The sequence below is a fragment of the Eschscholzia californica genome, unplaced genomic scaffold (genome assembly GCF_041429995.1).
Source record: "Eschscholzia californica isolate CP2 unplaced genomic scaffold, dmEscCali1.0.p SCAF_3, whole genome shotgun sequence".
Classification (NCBI taxonomy): domain Eukaryota; kingdom Viridiplantae; phylum Streptophyta; class Magnoliopsida; order Ranunculales; family Papaveraceae; genus Eschscholzia; species Eschscholzia californica.
In genome coordinates, this window is record NW_028238420.1 from 165,901 (window position 1) to 191,076 (window position 25,176).

The 25,176-nt window shown below is 35.9% G+C and overlaps 1 protein-coding gene, 1 long non-coding RNA gene and 4 other non-coding genes across 8 annotated transcripts; 5 read left to right on the forward strand and 1 right to left on the reverse strand.

Annotated features, from left to right (window-relative positions):
* The first annotated feature begins 5,749 nt into the window (after window positions 1-5,749).
* On the forward strand, window positions 5,750-11,207 carry LOC147547384 (uncharacterized). Of its 3 annotated transcripts, none has more exons than XR_015238274.1 (3): window positions 5,828-5,936; window positions 8,742-8,834; window positions 10,715-11,207. It is a non-coding gene; the product is annotated as an uncharacterized LOC147547384 (long non-coding RNA). The 3 variants fall into 3 exon arrangements; XR_015238276.1 differs by lacking the exons at window positions 5,828-5,936; window positions 8,742-8,834 and adding exons at window positions 8,935-9,064; window positions 9,232-9,300; XR_015238275.1 differs by lacking the exon at window positions 8,742-8,834 and having other exon boundaries at window positions 5,750-5,936.
* Window positions 6,308-6,440, forward strand: LOC147547385 (small nucleolar RNA snoR74). The gene has a single exon (XR_015239015.1). It is a non-coding gene; the product is annotated as a small nucleolar RNA snoR74 (small nucleolar RNA).
* Window positions 6,497-6,626, forward strand: LOC147547386 (small nucleolar RNA snoR74). The gene has a single exon (XR_015239027.1). It is a non-coding gene; the product is annotated as a small nucleolar RNA snoR74 (small nucleolar RNA).
* On the forward strand, window positions 8,079-8,183 carry LOC147547387 (small nucleolar RNA Z266). The gene has a single exon (XR_015239052.1). It is a non-coding gene; the product is annotated as a small nucleolar RNA Z266 (small nucleolar RNA).
* On the forward strand, window positions 8,252-8,361 carry LOC147547388 (small nucleolar RNA Z266). Its single transcript, XR_015239054.1, has one exon. It is a non-coding gene; the product is annotated as a small nucleolar RNA Z266 (small nucleolar RNA).
* A 479-nt stretch (window positions 11,208-11,686) lies between the features above and the next one.
* LOC147547389 (STOREKEEPER protein-like) lies at window positions 11,687-15,523 on the reverse strand. The gene is made up of 2 exons (XM_086671053.1): window positions 12,139-15,523; window positions 11,687-12,055 (listed from the first exon to the last, which is right to left on the reverse strand). The coding sequence occupies exon 1, from the start codon at window positions 15,219-15,221 to the stop codon at window positions 14,346-14,348; it is 876 nt and encodes a 291-aa protein (XP_086527179.1). The 5' UTR covers window positions 15,222-15,523; the 3' UTR covers window positions 11,687-12,055; window positions 12,139-14,345.
* Window positions 15,524-25,176: the final 9,653 nt, after the last annotated feature.

Consider the following 25,176-nt stretch of genomic DNA (forward strand, 5'->3'; position numbering starts at 1 on the left):
AACACGTCTTCCATTGTAGTGCAGTTGAACTTTGTGAGTTCTTTGTAAAGCTCTCCATCTGGTAAAAGACCTTTTCTGAAGGCGTCTACAGCAGTTTCCTGGTTACAATAAGGGATAGATACTTTCTCCCTGTTAAATCTTCCCACGTAGTCACGTAATGGTTCTCCTCTTCTTTGGTGGACTCGGTACAAGTCACCAGAAAGTTTTTCCAACTTTTTGCTGCTGGCGAATTGTTCGACAAAGGTGTCCGTCAACTGGGCAAATGATGCAATTGAGTTATTTGGGAGGTTTGTGTACCACTGTAATGCTGGTCCGATGAGACTAGACCCAAAACTTTTGCACATGCATGCCTCACGCAGGTCTCTTGGAATAGCTGCTGTGAACATCCTCTGCTTATAAGAGGCAATGTGGTCATCTGGGTCAGACGTACCATCATACATCTTCATGTTTGGGAAAGAAAACTTCTTTGGCATCTCCACCAACGCGATAGCATCGACAAAGGGCGAGTCAGCGTAACTGTGAGGAAGACTCTTTTTGAAAGGAGTGGGCATTCCTGGAATACGTGTAATCAATGCTTCCATCTCTGCCAATTTCTTTGCCATTGCCTGTTCTAAAGGAGTACCTGTAAACGCAAACGGAAGTGAATCAGAAGATACATTAGCTTGAGTCGATCCGTTTGTCATAGGATACATAGTAGGTAAAGTATATGGGAGAGAAGAGTAAAAGGGTGTAGTAGTTGGAAGAGTTTGATGCGTGTGCTGGGTGACACGTAATGGTGTGACAGGAGTAGCGGTAGGGACTGGAGTCGATCCTCCAGCTGTTACAGGAACTTCTTGACTCGAGGGGCCTGCTTCTTCTGTACTTATAGGAACTGGCCGGGCATTTCTCGAGGTATGAATTCTGGAACCTCCTGGAGTCATCATAGAAATTTCCGTAATTTTTTCTTGGAGTAACTGGTTCTCTGCTCTGACCAGTTGATTTTCTTCCTCTAACGCCTTGACACGTTCAGCGTTCTCTCGCATTTGGGCGTTAAGTAGAGCAAGTTGAGCAGAAACGTCAAGAGGAGTAGATGTCATGTTCTCTTCCATTTGGCTGATTGTCTTCGTTGTTAGTTGCTGAGATGCCCCACGGTGGGCGCCAAACTGTAGACGGTGAGAAGTCTACGGGTCGGAAGTCAGAAGGTCGGTAGCTGAAACGTCTTCTGGAATTCCAAACGTCGAGTTATTGATTGATGGGCAACAGCAACGTGTGAAAGAAACCTGCAAAAGAAGGTGAACAGACACAAACAAACCCGTGAAGGCTTGGGGGGACACCGGGATGGTGCCTGCCAAGGGCCCTCCGACGGTCAAGTCAGCAAAGTATTACAGTGGATAATAAATGAAAAGCCGAGGGTATAACCGTTGATGTGTTATCGGAGAGTGGCTAGGCTCGTAGAATGACCGGAGTTCGAATCTACGGGAGTGAGATGATCAGAAGTATGAGAGTAGATGTTACCAGTAGCGTCGAGCAAGAAGAAGGTTGTGATCTCCTCGAAGACGTCTGGAAGCGTCGAGCAGGAAGCGTCGAGCCGGAAGCGTCGAGCAGGAAGCGTCGAGCCGGAAGCGTCGAGCAGGAAGCGTCGAGCAAGATAAGCTTTAACACCCTTGAGACGTCTAGTAGAGTCGAGGACCAAAACCAGGTGAACTTGTATGCAAACGTCTCGAGGATAATCGAAGAACAGAGGGCGAGTGGAGAAGAAGAAGTTGTATGGGTTGCTTTTCTCTGTATTCGATGATCTGAGAAATGAAAGTGCTCCTCTTTATATAGGCTTGAGGAGTGATCCGTTGGGAGGAGTAAAGGTTGACCGTTACGGAGTAAATGCATGTCAAGATACCTGGGATATGGTGACGTGTACACTGGCTGTACATGCACAACGGTTGTGCATGTTCTCTGACAACTACTCTGCATGTGCATGGTCTCACATTTATTTGAGACGTTACCATGTTATGCATGTCAATAATGGGGGAATATTCGTTGTTGGGGTTACGTTGACCAAGTCTGATATCTTTGTCATTATGGATATATTTGACATGTAGAGTATCTCTTCATTAAATAATCTCTTACACGTGGTACGTGGAGATATAGACGTGTCGAGCGCCAGACGTGTGGAGATTCGGGCGTGTGGAGCTTTGTGCACGTGGAAACTCTTTGCACGTGATTGGGCCTTGACACGAGTTTTAGGGTCTAGTTGACGAGTGCCCATTAAGAGACTTCTGGGCTAGGCCCAAACAAGGACAAGCGAGCCGGGTTGGGCTTGACGTCTCGATGGACATTTTATCGTCGAGGGCCCAGGTGTAGTTTTTGGTCAACACACTTACTAGTGTCATACTTGTTTATTTTCAATTCATTAGATAGTGTGTGTAAGTTCGATAGTCAATGCTTAGTGACGTGTGATCGGTTATGCTTAGTTAGACACATGATGCTTAGGATTGTCAATGTGTGTGAAGTTAACTACCATTTTCATGCGAATAGATACTTAGTATTTGTCATTATCGATCTTGTGGGTCGAAGTATCAGTCTAAATCAACTTTTGCCCGAATCGATTCTTATCTGACTTGTCTCCCGACTCTTGTTCCTCCGACTCTTCTCTCGAATCTCTCTCGCCCGTTTACTTTGATTGTTTAGTTTAGCTTTACTTGCTTTATCTTTTTGTTACTTATTCAATCAAAACCCCCATTTATCTTGTTCTTCTTTCGTTTTTGTCTAAGTAAGCTAGTATTACTAAAACCGACGGACAAGACCTTTCGATATCCAAACTACCTTCCTATCCTTGGATCGACCTCGGCTTTGCCGGGTTACTACTTGATACCTCCGCTTGGGTGTGCAACCTTTCGAGTGCATCACTTAAGAGAGCGTGAACTTTCACAAAAATATAAACTTATAATCAAAGAAGAAGAAGAGAAACATCAATCCATCTTTTACCCCCTACTGAAGGCAGAAAACGGTACATCATAACAAAATTAAATCACAATTACAACGAACTAATCGAAGATTCTATAGTGAACTAATTAATGATTAATACAAATGAAATCAATGTTGCAGTTCACTGATTGTATTAGGAAAAGTCAAACTAAAAGCAAGAACAAATCCTACAAAAAAGAAAACTCAGACAAATAAGAAACTAATGTAACATATCGTCTTGGTTCAGATTTATATTATTATTTTCGATGATTTGAACCAAGTCTGAACTAATAATGCATTAAATGTCTTCAAACCTGTAATTGAAAGTAAATCGGACGAGTCAATTGAAAACGGAAAAGAAACAAAAATCAAACAAACAAACATACGAGAAAGAGCGAAAATAACTTGAATAGAGCTTTGAAGACAAAGAAGAGTAGAAACCATAGAAAATTGTTCACAAAATCGCAAAATCGATCAAAGTAACATAACCGCTTTCTTTGTTGAAATTAAATAAAAATTATCCATTTATACCGAGAGAGCGTCGTGATTGCACTAAATAAAGAAAAACACCAACCGATGTACTTTTGGACTATTGCAACAAAAGAAAGTATTTCCTGACTTAACAAGTGTTTTTTCGCGTACAACAAAAGAAAAAGTATTTTCTCACGTTGGGTGTGTCTGAGTACCAAAAGGTACACGTACACAAGAGAGAGCTAAAAACAAGTAGGAAGTCTATCTCTATACACCAATAGATGCTCCTATACAACCATCCTTATTAATACTAGATTTCTTCAATATTACTTAAATAACTACATAATTAAGATGACTTACACATATTTTGCTGTTTCTGTGTTGTAATTTTGTTATTTTGGCAGTGAAACCAATTAAAGGTTGACAATTAGTCTTTTTAAATTCTTGTGACATGTGTCATCTTCTTATTCGTTATGATCTTAGACGGCAAGAAAATTGTGAGTGATTGAATACTGTCTTTACCCTTTACTCTCCGTCATCAATAAAATAAACAATTGTAACAAATAAAAGTCTTTAACAGATTGGATTTTATCGTGGCAGGAACCTACTCAAAACAACTATACAGCAACTGATATATATTTCGTGACTATATTATTGTATATATGGAAAACTCGATGCGATCATTGTTTCCAGCATACTATCAACAATATAGACTCGATTATAAACATGATCATGGCCTTTCCTGAAAACAACAACATTGGAAAAAGCCGACTCAAGCAGACATAGAAAAATGACTCCCCCCAACATTCCGTTATGTGAAAATTAATGTAGATGCATCGTATATTTCTATTGACACTAACTTTGGTACTAGTTTAATAGTTCATAGCTCAACGCCGAACTTCATGGAAGCTAAAGTGACATCTTCAAGGGCTCGAACTAGTAAAGAAAGTTAGGCAATTGCGATTCTACAAGGAATCATATGGACAGAAGAAAACAACCACAACTCCATCATTATCGATAGCGATAATATCAATCTCATCCAACACCTGAACAACCCGAGACATAAAATCCAGTGGCAATCTATGATACACATCAGCAGAATCAGAGTTGTTTGTAAAAAAGATCGGAAATGTCAAATTTAGCCATATAAGGAGGAACCTTGATACTCAAGCAGACAAACTTGCTAAATGGGTGCGAAAAAAGAAGAGATCTAATACATGGAAGAACGTTTCTTATTTTCTAACTAATCAGTATTGTAATCGGCGTTGTAATAGTACTTTTGTTGCTTAATGTTATTTACAGTTCAACAAAAAAAAAAACAAATAGAAATCTTTGAAAGCCAACAAAAAAAAGAGAGGCTAGTTATAGAGTTGCACGAGCCAATTATATTTACTGGAACAGCGACCGACTCGGGCACCCTGCTAGCCAGATTAGAATAAGGCCAATATCGAACGTATGTCGGCCAACCCTTATAAGGCATTGCCCTTTATAAAGACTTGTTGCCCACAAGCCCATATAAAGTTATATGAAATCATATAATCTCTGCCATGGTGTTGTGCCCCTGTGGTCTGCCTAACGACTAAAACAATTACGTAAAGTTGACTTTGGTTGATTGTTTGATGTTTTTAGCTATTTATGAGCGACCATATGCCAGATGACCCTTCAAAGAGGATTTTGGCAGTGCACAATGCTTTAAACCCTGTAGAGACGTCTTGACATAAATTCTTATTTATGAGCTACATTAGATTGAATTAAGGAACAATGAGTAAGAACAAGCGAGACAAATTCATTTTTTCATATCATAAAAATAACATAAAGAGCATATTCAACCCGACCACATTCATATATTGACGTTGAACCTGAATGATCCACTGCAGGATAGATATCTTTGGCAAAGAGTCATCTTGATAGTGCGGTGACAACTTCTAAATGTGCAAATGTTGTCGTGGGGACAAGGTTAGTCAAATAGTCTTTAGGTACATAAAGTGTTTGAAAAGGAGTCAAGGATCCCTCTTTGGTAAAGTAATTCATTCTTGTAAAGAACTCGTTTCTGTACCAAGGATAGGTTGATAACCCCACAATAGAAGGCACTCTGCCTGATAAGGCATATACTTACGACCCTGCTTAGACAAAACATAAATATTTACAGGTCAAGTGGGCTTCCATATCAAAACATGGGCTACAAGTCTAGTGGGCTTTAAACCAAATGGGCTTCAAGTTCAGTGGGCTTCCATATCAAAAAATGGGCTACAGGTCTAGTGGCCTTTAAGTCAAGTGGGTTTCAAGTCAAGTGGGCTTCCATCAAGCGAGCTTCAAGTCAAGTGGGCTTCAACTATCTACAACAGTGAATTTCAGGAGATCAACCCAAAACCCTAGGAAAAGATTAGGGTTTCGTAATAATCTTTAAAAAGAAGCAATTCGTCTTCACTGGAAGAAAGAAGGGTAAAGAAACCCTCTTCTACACTAACCGGAGCAAAAGCAGTAGCCGGAGCCTTGCTATTTTTCATTTCTTCTTAATCTAGATGGTAACCTATTTATCAGCTTCTGTTTTCTGCTCAATACCTACTTTGAATAAATGATTTATAGTTCAGTATGTAGTTGAATAGGAATCCCTAGTTCCATTCTTGACCAGAAGAGAGATGCATTCATTTGTTTGGTCCCCTTGCTTTCAGTTCAATCACTAGTTGGCTCATTGTCTGAATCTGATTCGCTGAACTTGTTGAATCCGAATTAACTTAACTTGTCTGAATCTGACCTTGAGTCTGATTTCAGAACCCACTTTAAGAAAAATACAAACGGTATCAAGTAATAACGTGATTTTCGATTATGAACTTTTTAACATTCTAATTTTTTACGTTTGTTTTGATGGAGTAATAGTTGAAAGCTTAACCTGATGATAAAAGCAGGGCTCCGTTGCCTTTTGTGAACGGGTCTCTCGTAAACGTCAGGGAAATCATTTCATTGTTATTGGGTGAACCTCTATAGATTTTTTTCGATTAATAGAAGGTTCAGTAAACGATGATACATAACATAAACTCTCGATCTAGGTATGTTTTGATAAGGTTTAATAAAAAATAACCTGGGGAAAAAAGCAGGGATATGTTGCCTTTGTGAACTTGTCTCTCGTAAACGTCAGGGAAATTACCTCATTGTTATTGGGTGAACCTCTCTAAATATCATAATTAGCAGAAGGTTCAGTAAACGATGACACATTATTTTACTAAACTGTGATATAATAATTTTTGTTGTTAATCTATAGAATGGTACTAAGTGTCTGTAAATCTAATGTGGATCAATTTCCAAATAAATTGCTGTATATTAGGGTTCGTACCTTTTATCTTCCAAAATTTTTTCCAAGGAAATTCATAAGCATCTAGACTTAATACTGGTAGAGACCTCAGTTCAGCGTAATATGACTTTGTATTGAACTTCCCATTGTATGTTGGGCACCAAATCGAGGTATCTCTTTGATGTGACTGAGGAATAATTATATCTTGAATAGCCTGCACACTTGAGTTACCAAAGTATTTATTAAGAGTTTCAATGTTCCAACTATTATTGCTGTTAGAGATCAAATCCGAAACCCAAAATAAATTATCTGGTAATTCATTAATCAAGGTAGGGGTTTTATTTGGTAGAGAAGGAATCCAAGGGTCAGTTCTAATTTTGATGCTAGTACCATCGCCTATGAGCCAGAGGATGTTATGTCTCATTGTGTTTTTAGTTTTCAAAATCGAATGCCAAAAAGGAGACATAGATGGGGGTGTAGCAGTAGTCCAAAAATCATCATTTATGATCTATTTAGGTAACATTTGGTAACTGAAAGGGTAAGTACAAAATGAAGGCAAAACTGATCTTATAAGAACAGTTCTACTGTTTGAGTAATGAATTTTTGATTCCAACCTGAAAGACTTTTGTTAAATTTCTCCACTAACCATTGGTGACTTTATACGATTGCCTGGCTTGAGTATCAATGCTCCAAAATACTTTGCTTGAACTGTCATGATTGGAGCATGCAGTTGAGAGATGAAAGAAGATTTTGGGGCATCTGGCACTCCACTACTGAAGGGTAAAGTCGATAATAAAAACATCAAGGAGGTCGTTTTTGTCATCGTCAAAATATGCAAATGTTATTTATACCCTGCCCTTCTTGCTAGGGTTTGTTAAATTGAAGAGGAACAGTCTCTTCCTCGCCGTGTTTGACCCTAGAAATCAATTCACAACTGTTTTCCTCCTTAATGTGTTTCTTTTCTGCTTTTTCATAATCTTTACAGTATTATTCATCATTTTTACTTAAATTACGCGCAGCCCTTAAGATCGCCTTCCAGAATTTTTTTCATAGATGGAAGCGTTTTGAGTCATAGCTGTGCAAAATTGAACATTAGGGTTTTCTTAGAGGTTTCTCTCTGAAAACTTTCTCCCATTCTATCTATTTCCAAAAGTTGTATTTTTTGTACATATTGCTATTTGATTTCCATTTTTAAATCCCAAAATTTAGATCTTGATCTTTATTTCTGGGTGTTTACTATTATGGGGATTCATTACCAATAAACAGTGTGAAATGCTTCTAGTTGATTTGGGAGACATGAATCAACTTAATATGACAATGGTTATCTTTCATATTCTTAGACTAGTTTAGGGTTTTTTGTCTAGAGAAAGAAAGTAAATAATAGCAAGAATGATGATTCAATTAGATGTGTGAAGGGAGGAGATTTTTCTTCTCTCATGAACTTAAACCCTTGAGGCATTTGGAATAGTCTGACTTGCTATTGCTATATTTTCTTTCTTTTTGTTCTTTGGTTGTTTTTCTTTATAATTGTTGGTAATATATTGATAGAGAAATAAGCAAAACTGATGATTCAATTAGATGTGTGAAAGAAAATAGAGATATCTATTTTTCCTTCATGAACTTAAATTATTTGAGGCATTATAATTGTCTGATTTGCTATACAAGTTATTTGTATTATTTATATAAAAACTATCTGTATGTTTTTGGTCATGTGAATTTGAGTTTTATTACATGCATGCTATGTACTTGTGCCAATCTTTGCCCAAATATTTGCCAATAGGTGAACTTTTGTTAATAAGTTTAATGAGATATTATTTGGGTGTCATTTATTTTGTATTCGGTATATCTGCCCGTGGGACACGAGCATGTTCTTTCACAACAGGTTAAAATGAAAATAATGCACTAAAGCCACCATAGAATTGTTTTCCACGATTGTTAGTTCATCTCATAATTGAATCATCTATATAACAAAATAGAGTTGGGTTAGTGTTGACTAGGACAAAGTTAATGCAGCTTAACCCACTCACTAATTCTACTGCAGGCGTACGTTTCATCCAACTTGAAGCCTAGCCTTTGGATTTGAAATGCCTTTCAATCTCTCAAATAACCGATCAAATTCACAGTTTCATATCTGGTTCTTTCTCTTCCATTAAACATCATTAAGACCATCTTTTCTCTTCCTTTCTTCCCTCTCTTGCGGATGTAACGCCTTTCTCTCCCATTTCTGTTTTCATCTTCAATTCGCCATTTACTCTTTCCATTAATCCCCTTATTGTCGCTTCGGTTGAGAGGCTTTATTGAAGGTCGAAATACATAAACTGTGGCTTTCTCTGAAAGGAATCGAAGTGGATTTCTTCATCAAGGGTAGATCGAAACTTCCCAGGACTATTGTTTCGAAATTGAGGCTATTTGTTTTGATTGCATTCTCTATTAAATCACTTAAGTTTTCTTTCCTCTTCTTGTTTTGTGTATTTTAGGGTTTATAATTGATTGATATTACTATATTCTTATCTTTTTCATTACATTTGCAGCAGATACTTGTGTCTTGATCCATGCAAGACCTTGAACTGTCGTTAAACCCGGACTCTTCAGTCAATCATGTAAGCTTTCTTTCTCCTCTTCTTCTTTGGTGTATTTTAGGGTTTATAAGTGATTGATATTAGTATATTCTGATTTTTTTTTCATAACACTTGGAGAAGATACTTGTGTCTTCGTTCATTGCAAAAGCTTAAAATGTCGTTGATCAAAAATTGTACAAGATCCCAATTGGAACTTCTGCTGCAAAAAAAAGAGAGTTTTTTTAGTAGAAATAATGGGAAAAAATCAGGAAAGTTTCCTCCTTAAGGAGGAATGTAAGAGGGGATTTGGATGAATCCTCGGCACTCAGCACTGGAGTAAAACACAAGGGGGTGTGCTTAGTGGAACCGTTTATGTCGTTTCTAATGTAAAAAAGCCTTCATTTATCTTCGTTAGGCCTGTCTAATCTGACTTACCTAGCTATTCTGATTCGTTGTCAAAGACAATTGAGATAACTTTGTGTCTTTTTTATGACTGTCTAATCTGATTTACCATGTGATTCTAATATGTTTTCAAGTTTAAGGAAGAAATTATGATTAGTTTAGTGTATAATCTTATCTGAATAATCCTTCAGACTTATAGTGTATATTAAAACTTTGGAAGCATTAATTTTTGAATTCCTATTCAAAGAAAGATATGAGACACTGAAAAAATGTTTTATAATCTGGCCTCTCTTTAACTTTTCTTTCCATCATTTTAGGCTTCAACTCAAAGTTGCAGTCTTCAGGGGTGACCCGAAGTTACTTTTTACTTTGACATTACCTGACTAATATTGAAACTATAATTCTTTTCTTAGAGCAACTCCAACGTGGGGCTCGGGCTCCCAATTTTGAGAGCCCCTGAATTTTGGGAGCCCCGGGGCTTTCCTCAATTCCAACGTTGGGCTCCCAACCGGGGCTCCCAAATCAATATATTATACGTGTGCGAAGTATGTGTGCGAAATTTTGGTTTTAAATTTCGACTATAAATTATTAGATTTCGACTATGAATTAAAATGTGATATTATTCGAGAGAGATAATTTCAAAAAGATAAACACAAAAAAAAACACAAAAATAAAAATTAGAGAAAAATACTTAAAAAAGTAGTATTTAAAATAATAAGAATATTAAAAAAAAAATTAGTTTAAAAAAAAAATTTTTAAAAAATAAAATAAGGTGGGGTGGATCCCCTTTTTAGGGGATCCACCCCAAAATAGCCGTTGGGAGACCCCCAACGGCTATATTTGGGGCTGGGAGCCCCCAGCCCGGGCTCCCATTTGGGAGCCCGGGAGCTTGGGGCTCCCAGCCCCACCGGGAGCCCAGCCCCTGGGCTCCCGGGTTGGAGTGGTGAGGCTTGGGGCTGGGGCTCCCAAATTCAAATTAGGAGCCCCAGCCCCATGCACGTTTGAGCTGCTCTTAAATCTGTGGTTTATGTTCTTCGTTTTGTATTTCGTACAGATTTCTGAACAACGACAATTTACTGAAAAAACTGCCCCGGAAAAGGAGAACAAGCAAGAAAATGGATTTTCTCTTTTGAATGGATTTTTCGTACCTAAAAATCACTAAGATGGAGACACTGACACTGATTTCCACACTACGGTTTATGATTTCAGGTTCGAGTACATTTAGCTCCATATTTGAAAGCGAACATGGGTTTTTAGACAAAGAATCTCTCAGTGGATTACTATTATTTCTAAGAAATCCATAGGAGGATTTGTTGGAGCATTTGAAAGCAGTAAAAAACGATGCTATAGTCTATATATAAATAAAAGAAGAAGACTTACCCGATGGTTGAGAAGTTAGAGGCAGATGAAAAAAATATGATTGTTTTTATTTATAGTGTTAACAACAACAATTGTGTCGTGCTTGTTGACAAAGTATTATGAATGCTCATAAAGGTTTGAGACAATCCATAATACATAATGAACAATTATAACGTATTAGCCTCAAATTTTAGTTTACCGTATAACTAATTTACGGTGAGCTATTCATCACTTGTCTTTTATAGTCAAAGATAAACCTCTGATTTCAACTCTAAAGAGCCAATTTTTATCATGGCAGAGAAAAGAGTGGTAGAAATAGGACAGGTTATTTACGGGGTTCGCAAGTAAATGTCACACCTGAACCAAGAAGAAGCATGTTCGACCTAATGAAGTTTTGAAGCATGAAACCTGACCAATTCACTCTAGGTTGTTAACCAAACACAATTTGTTTAAATAAATACAAGGTTTGGAGATCATTTCCTACCTCATATGGCACAGTCCATTTACCATTACGCAGGGCTTGTGGTAGAAATTGATGTTTCCGACATAAAGGCTCTTGTCCTCGGGAATTTTCTTCACTTCTTCAATCACTGCACCGACTCTGATAAATGTGTCATCATCACACTTCATGACGTATTTTGCAGACACTGTACGAACCTAGAGGTGGGCAAGAAATAAAATGAATAGCCTAACACAAAACTTATTAGCGTTATATATTTAATGTTTTAATCAAAATTGACCACTCACCCCACATTCACAAATTGCTAAAGTTTATAAAACTACGAGGTCATAACTATCCATGAAAGGCACTATGACAATCTCATATCTAAACCCACACCCACTTTTGGATTTCGACAACTCCGTAGTGGTTCAAAAGAGATTTGTGAAAAGGTACCTCCTTACTCCAAAGATTAGCATAATCTGCAGTTGGCAGATTACACAACTCTTCTTCAGGCCTTGTCATCATGTTCTCTGAAGAGTCACTTGAACCTTCCACAGAAGACCACCCTTTTGATTACTCAACACGATGGATAATCTATTTTCGGAAACTAAACCATTAGAAAATATAACCATTATCAAATTGGAGGACTTCAAGACATTCGTAAAACCGATACATACTGTCATTTAGTAGTTGCAATGAACAATGTGACCATCGTCAAAGACGAACTGATTGAACAGGAAAACGGTAAGCTATTGAAACATATACTGCATTATTTACAAAAACCAGCCCTTCCCTCACACTGTCCTCCAAACCGAAAGCAAGCTCACTGACCAACATAAACAAGGAACCTATTAAGGTGTCATACCTTAGAATTTTCTCAATATGTAATATCTGTTTATAGTAAGTACTATATGCTGAAGCAACTGAACTACATTGACCTTATCATAAATGTGCGTGCTGAGGAGTTTTGTGTAACTTAAGTAATTTCTAAGCTCCAATTTTAGTAGGAAAGAGATTGAACAAGCACTATGATGGAATAGAGAATGTAGTTAGAGCAACTATCTTGAACCTACAGACCAGTCAGTTGGAGATTTGATAGCTAAACAAAGAGAGAAGAATGCAAATTAGTGAAGCTCCTTCAAAATAGGCACACCTTTAAGAGGGTTGCTTCAATGGAAGTTGTGTTCACTCACTTTTCATTGCTAAATTTATCACGTCACACCGAAATAAACATAAGCTACCCATGCTGCAAATGTGTAGGTTTTTTTTTTTTGCTAGAATTACTAAATCCAAACTAAACAAATGTACAACAAAAGGCACAAAAGATTACATCAATACGCAGCTTAATTCTTGTTTTGAGAAAATCATATGAGAAATGTTCATAAGTTTTCAAGGAGAAGAAATAAAAACAATGTAGAGAACATACCTTAACGGAGGAGGAACTTGAATTACAAATGCTAGAAGGTTTTCCCTCACTAAATTTTATCACTTGGCGATATATTCTGTTGCTCATGTAGAATAGAATAACATGGATTGATAACTTAGTATTCCCAAAAAGAATAAAAGAATGAGAGAGCGAGACTAAAATAAATTAAAAACATCAACAGTGACGAACATCAAGTGAAAATCTCATTGCAACAGGGAACTCAAATTTTAGATCTTCTTGAAAATGTTGACAGCTACTGAACACCCACATATAATTGAAAGAGCGAGAGCTAACAGTCAGAATTATAGAATAAGATCAAACCTTTTCAAATACGAGCAAACCCTTTGCTTATAAGTTGTGAATATATATCAAAACACTTGATCATTAAGTTCATGGTAAAACCTCGGCAGTGTTGAACTAATAAGATATTAACATGAACACAAGTAAAAAAAGAAAATAACTTGTAAAAGAACTAAGATGCGAGTTAGTAAATGCAAGCCTTATACTAGAAGCATCACCTGCACGAGAAGAAGCAATTGGCAAGTCTATCCATATTTAAATTTCATATTCCCGGCAACAACAGAATGCTACTAGACAAGTTTCATGTCTAGATCTAATGAAAACTGATTATTACACACTTATGTGTTCAACAAATGCGTAGAGAATATGTGTGGAGATGATAGAATGACTAATCAATATGTGTGAATGTGTGAGGTTGAAGCCATCATTGGATCTTTGATTGCAGCTAACTCCTTCGCCCCTACCACAAAAGCGTCATTTTCTTCAATGAACTATTAGGTACAAGACGCTTTGGATCATTTAGTTACTAAAACAGATTATGCACCACCTTTGCTCTTGGAGTTTGAATATAACCCGTGAAATTCTCGCTGCTGGTTTTAGTGTGATATTTTTGTAAGCAAAATAGTTCAGAGACCACAAAAAGCATAACAAGGCTCCATAAAAACTTGTCCTCGACATTCAGCAACTCATAAGATATAAATAATGGAATGTTGGTCCCAAAGAGAACGCAGAAGCACGTATTCACATCTAACAGTATACATATTTGAATATGACCCAGACAACTTAATAGAAATAGTTTTGACGTACGTTATATTGTGACAGCAGTAAATTAGTACACACATTACTACTAACGAACTCTTACCAACTGAATGTCAATTTTTAGTAAATTAAACATCTGCAAATACAAAAATTACCCGATGTACCTTATACCACAAAATGACATCTGAATCTAAGTTGGTTTCAACAAAATATAAATCCAAAAAAACATCCGAATCAAAGTTGGTTTCAACGCTCTAGACCTAAGATTCGAGACACAAATACTACATTACTTTCCTAAATAAAAAAGACATTTGTAACATTACTACTAAGTTAACCAAAAAGAAACTTGAGTGCTCTAACAAAAAAACCTCCACTATCAAGCAAGTCGAATCCGTGAACCTAAGAATCTGATGATTTGGGTGCCTTCGATACTTCCTTAAGTTGTTGTTTTTGTACTGCGCTCCTCTTTAGAAAAGCGTCGAGCTCTGCATCGTTCACTTCCCTCCAATAGTTTTCAAATTTCGTAGCCTTTCTGTCAGAAAACGAGCACACACGCTCAAGAATCAGACTTGCCCCGTTATTACCATTAGATAAGTTAATAGATTCCCTAATTAAGGTAGGATACAACAACTTCATTTCTTCCACAGATCTTTTAGGATGTTTCTTACTACAACCATCAATATCGTTACTTTGTTCTTGACTTCCCCATATCTCTTTCATTAGCTCAAAAGCTTCAGGCCACTTCATGAAAGTGGATTTGCCTTGGCTCAGAAACTTACTCTTCATCTTTCTAATTTTGTTTCCTAGTTGATCCTTAGTAACATCAATACTGAGATCTCCCTGAATATTGTCTAGAAAATCTTGAATATTAGAGGCAGTAACTTCCTCACCTTGTTTCTTGTAGAGACTCAAAGACTTCAGTAAAACAATCTCATCTTCTTGGCTCCACAATCTTTTGAACCACATCTTGGGCTTCTCTCGTTCTTCAACTTCATCAATTTTCTTCTTCTTTCCTTTAGATTCTATTTTGTTACCATCAAATGGGCGTTTGGCTGGTTTTGCTTTAGCTGAGACAGGACTCATGACATGTTCAGAATTATCATCGTCATCCTCCTCCTCCTCATCATCACCACCTGACTCTGTTTTGGAAGGTGGTTTTGCTTTAGCTGAGACAGGACTCATGACATCTTCTTCATCATTAGATGATTGTACTTGTTCTTCTTCTTCATCATTAGATTGAACTTCAAAACTTTGATGCGGTTCAGTAGTAGCCATAAGTTATGGACGGAGATTAGAGAGTGAAAGAAAGAAACAGTAGCAGTAGTAGTAGTAGTAGTAGTAGTAGAAAGGGTGTTGGTGAAGATTGAAGTTGAGGGTTGCTATAAATAATGATCGATCAATGGTTGGATGCCCTAGTGCGTGTGAATGTGTTGGTGAAGGAAACGACTGGTACAATGAATTCATCCCTAATTCCCAATGAATAATAAAACTGATGGAAGAGATAAAGGTTAGCAAGCAGATCATCTTTCATTTGCTGGTTGGAATCTCTTCGAGAGAAAAAACTGACTAATAAAAGAGGTGGTGAGGCAGAGGGTTAATTCCATTTTGAGCAATTCAACAAAATGGCCTATAACTAACTTCTATGTTGGCCCCCCTAAATAAAAAAACTTCTATGTTGGCCCTCCTAAATAAAAACAAGCAGGTTAAACTTGACTTCTTCATTTTGACGTTATTTCCTTTAAAATAAGACAAGTGATAAACCGTCTCTGTCGGGGCTGCAAAATGGTGTGCCCATCTCCAATTGGTCAGGTCGTCTCTCTTCTCACGGTTGACGAATTGGCCCTGCCCATGTCACCTTTTCGTCTATGTTCGGTCTCGAAAATCAAATCCTTTAACATTTTTTTGATTTAAACGTTCATTTTTCTTTTTCTTTTCAGTAGTGACGTGTTTGAGGAGTGCCATTGGTGTGAGTTCTCATAAACCGCAAAATTCAAAAGTCTCATGAACCTCATCATCCTTCAAAGTAAATCCCTCATCCTTGTGCCACATAATATTTCCATACCCCCGCTAGTCACCTTGTTTCAAGCAAACGCCTATTGTGATCAAAATATCATGTCTCGTCAACCCAGACTTAGTTGAATTCATCAACGACAACCTCCATCTTCTACATCCTACCAGCTCCTACTGGCGGCAATGGAAATGGTGTGCACCTTCCATAGCTAATTTGTCAAAATTGGTGATCTGAAAGCTCCTTTGACTATTCCCCCATACGATGAAACTCAAATTTTCTAAAATTGAATTTTGCATTTGAGATGCTCTTGTGACACGACAACTTCCGTTCCAATCTTAACAATATCTACATACCACTCCCTACAAATCTTCATTCGTTAAATTATAAATTGTTTATTTTGTGCAAAGTAGCATAATTAGTCGACAGAAAAATGCACATTTGATCAAAAATAATTTGGTCTAGCCAGTAACAAAGAAAGCATACTACAATATGAATAGGCCACTTTTAGAAAAACAATGAAATTGTAAGAGTGAGACAAAACTTCCTTTTCTTCTCTTCCTCATCCTAAATTTTTCTTGTTTCCGGAAAGACGCTTATCTATATGGCCGGTTGTACCACATAATAGGACTATATGACAGCTTGAACCAAAATAATTTGTCAAAATGACAGTTTGGGCAAAAGATTTGGTCTCCCCAGATAAGTGCATAAAAACCGTTTTCTCCAACAGACATAAATGAAATTATCATCTAATTTGATCCATTTTTTATTTCAATCAAATGAAGTTGTTAAAGATTGATTAGTATTAATTGCTTCAATTAGGATCATTTCATATTCACCGGTTAACACATGATGTTTCGAGCATGATTTGGTATGTTCGATCTTTTATCAATTTTGTTTTTGTCAAAGTTTTCATTTGATTTGGTTCATTTCTCTCTCTTTTTCTTTTTTCTTTTTTTTTTGTTGAAAGCAGTTCTCTTTCACTTGCAGATAAAAATAAGAAGACTAAAAAAACTAGTGTTTGCACAGGACAAACACATGTCTAATTCACTTGAGAAAAAACTCAAACAAGCATGAGTTTATTGGAAACAAGAAAATATTTGTTAGAATTAACCACAAGAAAATATTTGTTAGAATTAAAAAAGTGTGTGATCCAAACAAATTGTAATATGATAAACAAGTGTTTCACACCGACAACACATATTTTACACGAGACAAAGAGATACATTTAGAAAAAAGAAACTAGTATGGTAGAAATAATATGTCGTGTTAGTGACAAACAGTTAAGTCTATTATTTTTTCTCTCTAAACACATAGTTAACAGAATTCCTTGGTCTCTCTTCTCTTTCTATCATAAATAGTGGTGTAACCTCTTCACTAAGAAATCAAGTGAAAATTCTCAATAAAGCTTTCATGTCTAATTCTTGAACTTCTTCACTGTCCAACAAAAATACCAAAGGAAAAAAAAAACGATAAACAAAAAACAGAGCATGATTGTTCAACCACCGAATAAAATTCAATCCAACAATAAAAAAGAAAATTCAGAATGTCTTCAATTCTTTCTCTTCGTATTGTACTGCGAAAAGTAGATCCTCTATTGACACACCATCTCTAATGAGCACCTTCCAGTCCGACAACATATTGTACTAAAAGGAAAAAGGAAATGAAGATTAGTTTTCAACCTACTGAAATTTAGTTATCTTATGAGCAGATGCTACATATACAAACACATTAAGACTTAAATTATTGTCCTTGTACACACCATTCGACAGAGACATTTGATTTGGAAAAGATAGCACACTGGTGCATAACAGTATCATATTCATCAATCCATAATTAAGGTTAATATTAGATATACCATGCATCGCACAGACGCTGATATTGATATGCAAACATATCAAATAAGATTGATGTTATATATAAGCCACATATTGTTACCACAGTCCGAGACTAGCCGATGACAAATTTTTATATCAACTACGTAAATTGTGACATTATGTAATTGGATGATCTAATCTCAATGCTGACTTCTCAAATGTTGACGAATTTAATCACTAGTTAAGGTTTGTTAAGGAACCATTTCAGTATTACAATAGATTTTCTCTAAAACATAACTAAAAATCAACTTACCAAAACATATGAACATTCTTAAGAGTTACTAGAAAAGAACTCCTAAGAAACCCTTTCTAATGGTGAGATTCGTTTGAATACACCCTAAAATTAGATGTAATCTTGATTCCTAATTGTTAGGTCTCAAATCAATGTGTACCGGTGTTATTGAAAGAAGAGGTAAGAAAACAGCAGATTTGCAGCAAAAAAAGCAGCTAGTTTAGGGTTTTCTCAGATTTTACCTAACAGCTGACCTAGACACTTCAAATATACAAGACAAATATACCAAAATTACAAACAAAACATGTACCAGAACATTCACGCCTGTGACCCGCCTACAATTTTGATGTGATCGAGTTAGCATAAATTTTGCCCAGAGGATATATTTTGGTGTTCCTATATTATATTGCACTATTAAGTAGGCCAACAAGCTTTATTATTTCTGAAGTGTTCATTATGGACACTAATATTACAAATACGACATCCGACGTATTCTTTTTTTAGAATAAATAATAACGTTTAATTAGGCATATAAAACATGAGCGTTCTACAAGCATGGATGTCAAAGCAACATTATTTTTAAGTACAATATCCTAATTTTTCGAAGTTAAATCATTGTATGATATTAAGAGTTCATAAATGAAGAGACAGTTGTTACCTCTTACACGACCCTTTCACGTCTTCGGTTTTTTGTTCAACTTCCCCAGTAACTCCCTCTCAAATGCATTACAAGGCTCCGCAAGCGTCCTGTTTCCACCACCGGCAATAAAAAAAGACAATAAACCGTCTAAGCAAGACCAATTTGAAAACCTGATACTTTTAACTGAACTAGTTCTACACAATTTTTCCCTTGTTTATCATAATAAATTCTTCATTTCAAGATTTAACTCACACTGATTTTCTTTTCTCTGGAGTCTTTATCTCACGAGTTAGGCCAACATTTAAAGATTCCTTGCTTGACAAACAAACACATTCTTAGCAATTTATTAACGAGATCATTAATCTGCTAATCTTGAAACTGCTTCTTTCTTTGATTTCATTATTGTTGTCATACCTTTCTTGACCTTCTTTAAAACCTCGATTATCTTTAACCCCCCATTGCTTTACGAAAGTCACTTTCATACTACTGCTACCCTCAGTGGCCACACTGATATTACAGACACTATATAGTAAACATATAATAAAACAAAATAGTGATGAACTAGTGAATCCAAATCAAAGATTGTTAGTACATACCATTCTGACTTTTTATCGTTAATCTTATTCGAGTCAGAGGCAGATTTCCCATTCATTTGCTCTGTTCTAGGTATAATCGGTGTCTTTTCTTCCGAATCCTTGTTCCTTGGTAAAAAAAATAAAGAAAGATTAAAAACCAAATAATTGTTTATCCAACAATTGCAAGCAAAATCAAGAAATGAAAGGTAAAATAGTACTTTGCCTCCGCCTCATCAACTTCTTCATCTTTCTTAGCGAGACTATTCTTCCTCTTCCTTGTAACCTTTGTAATACAACCGTTATCCACACCACTACTACAGTTAAACAAAACCAGATCATTGATATATCGTCATGAAATGTATCAAAAAATCTTGGAAGTTTATAGTATTTCATCTGTCCAACTTCCATGATACTTTCCATTTTATCACCATGAATTACGCCTCATATGTTAGATTATACAACAAATATATAAAAGCGCAAACATATCACTTAATATTAGTAATGCAATAATTACAGAAGAAACTCACTCTTTCTCTTCCAAACTTTGTTTACACTCTTAGATAATGACATCTTTACGCTTGACAACTTCTCGATGTTCCATTGCACATTCACGCATGATTTCTACCGGTGCATTAGAACTATAAGGTTCTTCAATAGTGACTGTAAAAGACAATCATAAAAAGAAGTATTCAAGTTAAATATTTAGTTTTCTAAATACAACAATACGAAGAAAAGAGACAAACATATCCAAATACCTTTCAGCTTTCACAACTTTGAGGTGCAAAGACATAAAACATAGCAATCCAGACATAGTACTTAAAGTTACTACCAGTTAGCTGCTGCCCATCGAAAGATAAATATGGACCGTGAAAACTACCGCTGGCGCTTCCAATCACCATTTCTCCACAAGGTTTACTAAAAGAGAACATTCAAGATAATCAAAGATGAATATAAAAATAGGGCAGAAATAAATTTTCATTTCATGTTTTTATATTGCACAAAATTTCCCCTCTTCGAAGTATTCAACTTACGATGTTGCTCCATTGTCTTCAACCAAGTAAGATATTAGACTATTCTTTTGATTGTCATTCCCCATTGTTTTTCCTACAAATTTAATAGAAAAATCAAACAAGAACAAAGTGAAAAGTTGAATTGATGGGTAGTCAAATTAAACAGATAAGTTAATCATATACTTGCCTTTTGCCGATTGTTCAATGAAATTTTCCAGCAGGCCTTTCACAAATACATCCATTGGTGTATTGTCAATCGGTGCTTCTCCGACCCTTATCTTGGTATCTCCTTCAAATGTATCTCTATTCAGATCAAATACAAGAAAACCATATAATTCAGCCATCAACGAAGCCAAGACAAACAAAATAAAGTTATATATATATATATATATATATATATACCAAGTACCAATCTGATGTAGTAACCAGTTAGGCGAACAGTTCCAGAGCCGTGAAGAGTAAAATAACGAGTCTCCTCTAACTGTAAGTTCAACCGGCATGAGAGTTTTGTGTCACGAGATAGTGAGCATAATACTATTGGTGTATGGTTTCTTACAACAATATGAACAAAATTCCTAACTCGTGATAACACATAATTCCTAATTGGTGATACCAAGGGAGACCCATCTACAAGTGTTGACAGTCAAAAATGAGAAAATATAGTACATCATTTAGCTACTGGTTAACTGAAACTAAATTTCATCATCAACAGATAGTAAATTCTCAAGCCAACAAGATATGACTTAATAAAACCATCAGTAAAATTTCCACACAAGAATGAAACGAGTAAATACCCTTGACATACAGAGCCTCCTTTTCAATCCGGTGAATGGGAGAGTATAAGGCTTGTTCTTGTTCAATTCAGCACCTGAAATTTCAACCATAAATAAAAAAACAGGCAAGTTGAAGTTGAAAAACAAAAAGAATGAAGTTTTTTTTCTTGTTAACAAAAACAAATGGATAATTAATTTGTTACCCCGAAAAGCCATCCTTCTTATTGTTCTGCTTCTTCTACTTGTGTTGGTCAAATCAAATAGGATGATATTTTAATAAACTGACAAGAAGAAGAAACGCTCCTTCATATTCATCATTTGTTCCTTCCCAGAAGAATATAATAATTGCAAGACAAATCGTATAGCAGCAGATCATCAACAATCTCTGCCCTAAACTCAAAATCTCCATCTTCATTTAGTTTGCCGAAATTCATACTTTTCCCCCCGAGGCAATCAACCTTTAATTGTAATTCTATCTTATATCAAGTATGTAAACAAATCATCTTTTGTGTTTTACAAATTGCTCTTTATTTGTAACGTACAGTGAGAATTGTAAACAAAACCTAATTTTGGGACTTCTCTTAAGGGTCCGTTTGATACGTGTGAAAATATATGATGTGAAACTGTTTTCTTTCTCGTGTGAAAGCAAACCATTGTATCATGTTCAAATACAAATTTAAGTGTGTGATACAACCATGGGTTTTCCCGAGAAATTCAAATTCAAGTGAAAAAGTCCAACATTCCTACTCTCATGCAATATGTGTTGATTTTGTAGATAACATGTGGTTTTAGATAAACAAAAAACGGAAAGATAATAAAAATATAGATATTTTATCACATTAAATCATTAATATTAATACCAAAGTAATTAGCATTAACATGTCATTCAACGAAACAAAATAATAAACAACACAAAGGGAGTAAAGGATATCTATCTATGATGTCGCCGACGGTACTCCTGCCACATAATTGTTGCCAATTGGTCTCTTTTTGAAGACCACTCTGGTGTCGGTCTAAGTGCAACTTCTCTTCTTTTGTACCAGACCATGCAGCTGGAGGAAATGCTAACCAGAAGTTTAGCCAAGCCTTCCTTTCTCTTTTTCGCTTAAGTTAGAGCCTACATCTTCCTGTCTTCGAACTTCTGCTACCCACTTAATGAACTCGCGGAAATTGGTAGGGAGAGATGTAAAAACAACAGAGAGAACTTTCTTAACATCTCTTACATCCACAGCTATCAAGAGAACATGAACTTCGTCCATCAAATATTTAGCAGTAGCATACAACTCTCGTGTGTACAGCCCTGCAGAGAGTGCCAAGAATATATTAGTTCAATTACAATAGCCAATACCCAATTAAGACAACTTCAAGAATCAAAACATTCATAACAAAGCTATTCCATGGCTTGATTTTCCACTCATATGAAATACCAGCAACCAAATTCTACACAAAATATTTGAAGATGTGACTAGTATTCCTCATTAATCAAAGAGAAATGTCCCTCTGACTCACTTCCGTCAATATATCTACAGAGAAAATTTAAAGATAACAAATCGAAAGAAGAGAAATTACTCAAGATAGAAGCAAACGAGATGAGCAAACTACATCTAATGGGTATAATAACAATTTTGAAAGAAGAGAAATTACTCGAGATTGAAGCAAACCAGAGGAGCTTGAAATGTACATGTATACTATAAGACATAACAAATTACTCAAGTTGACATGAGATTCAAAGTGAACTTTATAGTTAGTCTCTTGTTTAGTTTTTTCGCCATTCCTAGAATTGAGAATCTCATGATCCAAAATCCCACTCAGAACTTCACACTGAGCATTTGTAAATAAAGAAAAATTTCATTACATTATCATCTTTCAATGGAGATTCAACTGAGACCATTTTTGAAGCTTTCTTAACATGATTCAACCATATTATCAGAGATGAGATAAACAACCCAAGCTTGGAGGTATAATCCCTGTGAGATAATTGAAGCTAAGAACATGTGACATCAATTTAGAACAGTTACTAAGACTTGCTGGAATTGATCATGTAAATCAATTGTTAGGAAGATGAAGTTCAATTAATCTATTCTTATAATCTTGACATAGTCTAGAAGGATTTGATCCAGAAAGTTTATTGGAACTTAGACAAAGAAACTCTAAATTCGTCAACTTGGATAAAGAATCAGGTAACTTGCCGAAAAAATAATTGTAAGATAAATTGTGAAAGTTCATGTTAGTTGGTAAATTAGAAGACATAAACTAAAATAAAGAACACAATGGTTTACGTGGTTCGGTCGGAGGATCACGACCTACATCCACGGAGAAAGCCATGAATGGCTATATTATATTATCTCCACAATCGTGGGATTGATTGGTTACAGACTCGAGGACTCAATGTAACTCAATTCAATGTAAAATACATAGAGGTCACTTATATTTATAGAGTGATTTGGGTATCTTATTTTCCTAGGACTCTATCTAGGATAAGTATAAATAATATCTTCATATATCTTGGACAGTTGATACGGATATCTACGGATCTCGATTCATCTCGATTCATCTCGATCTTTATACTCTAACACTCCCCCTCAAGTTGGAAGCGGAACTTGTGGAGTTTCTAACTTGAAAATTGAACTTGGAAAAGGTGGATGTTGCTCGCATGTGGTCGGTTCAAACTTGAACTTGAACTTGAACGTAGACTAATTTTGTTTAATGTCGAACAATTTTCAATGGTGCTGAATTCTTTGTCTGCATCTTGAACTTGTAATCGCACGTAAACTTGATATAATATTTTTGTCTTTCGTAAGCTTCAATCTCATTCTTTTCTTCTTTGTTTTCTTTCTTTCTCGAGCTTGAATAAAATTTGGTGAGAGGGAGGTGAGCTTCAAATTTATCAACAAACTAAGGAGGAAACGATGCCATATGTAGTTGATGATGGAAGAGAGGAACCGGTGGATCCACAAAGAGGATGATGAAGACATAGTGTCACAAAAAGAAGAGATAGGTGACAGAAAAATTATATCACAACTAGAAATAGTCGGAGATAAGAGACAGTAGTGATTTGTCCCAAAAAGATTTTGCAACAATATGAGCAAAAGATGTCACACAAAACTGTGGTAAAATTGTTGGAACTCGCGGAAGTTTGAATCTGGATAAAAAAAAGAAACGATTCGACAAAGACTGTTTTGAGAAGAGAAGGAACAGTGGAAGTTGTCCAATGATAAACGTTATGAAAGGGACGAGATATTATGCGGTTTGTTGGAAACCGACTCCTTTAGTGGTTGAAGCCACTTAAAAGAATCATAAGATAATTGTTGGATGATGACGGATTACTCGTATGAATGTGAGCATTCAGAGATAATGATCTGAACTGGCTAGTCTTTAATTGATTCTCTATATCATGAATATAGAGGATATGTTGTTGATATTAGGAAAACAGAAAAAGATGGGTGTATGCCATTTTCTACTGAACTTGATAGCCTTGAGGATTAGAAAAACAAGGTTGATTTGTGGATGCCAAGATGCATATGAAGAGAACATGAAGTCGGGGTGCATGAAAATTGCATGAAGTCGACTTGAATAAAAAAGCTTTTTTTTTTTTGTTGAGTTAGACTTGAATAGAAAAGCTTGATAATCACAAGATAATCTTGGATATTTGAGAATAATGGGTAAGAGATTGATCGATTATTAACTACAACGATTAAAAAATCGTGGAATGCGAAAGCGAAATATGAAGCAAGAATGAAATCGAAACCTGCTCAGATACCATGTGAAAGTTCATGTTAGTTGGTAAATTAGAAGACATAAACTAAAATAAAGAACACAATGGTTTACGTGGTTCGATCGGAGGATCACGACCTACATCCAGAAAGCCATGAATGGCTATATTATATTATCTCCGCATTCGTGGGATTGATTGGTTACAGACTCGAGGACTCAATGTAACTCAATTCAATGTAAAATACATAGAGGTCACTTCTATTTATAGAGTGATTTGGGTATCTTATTTTCCTAGGACTCTATCTAGGATAAGTATAAATAATATCTTCATATATCTTGGACAGTTGATACGGATATCTTCGGATATCTACGGATCTTGATTCATCTCGATTCATCTCGAT

What these genes read in the sequence shown, in the direction of transcription:
- LOC147547389 (XM_086671053.1), bottom strand. Translation starts at nt 15,221, where the DNA reads ATGGCTACTACTGAACCGCATCAAAGTTTTGAAGTTCAATCTAATGAT.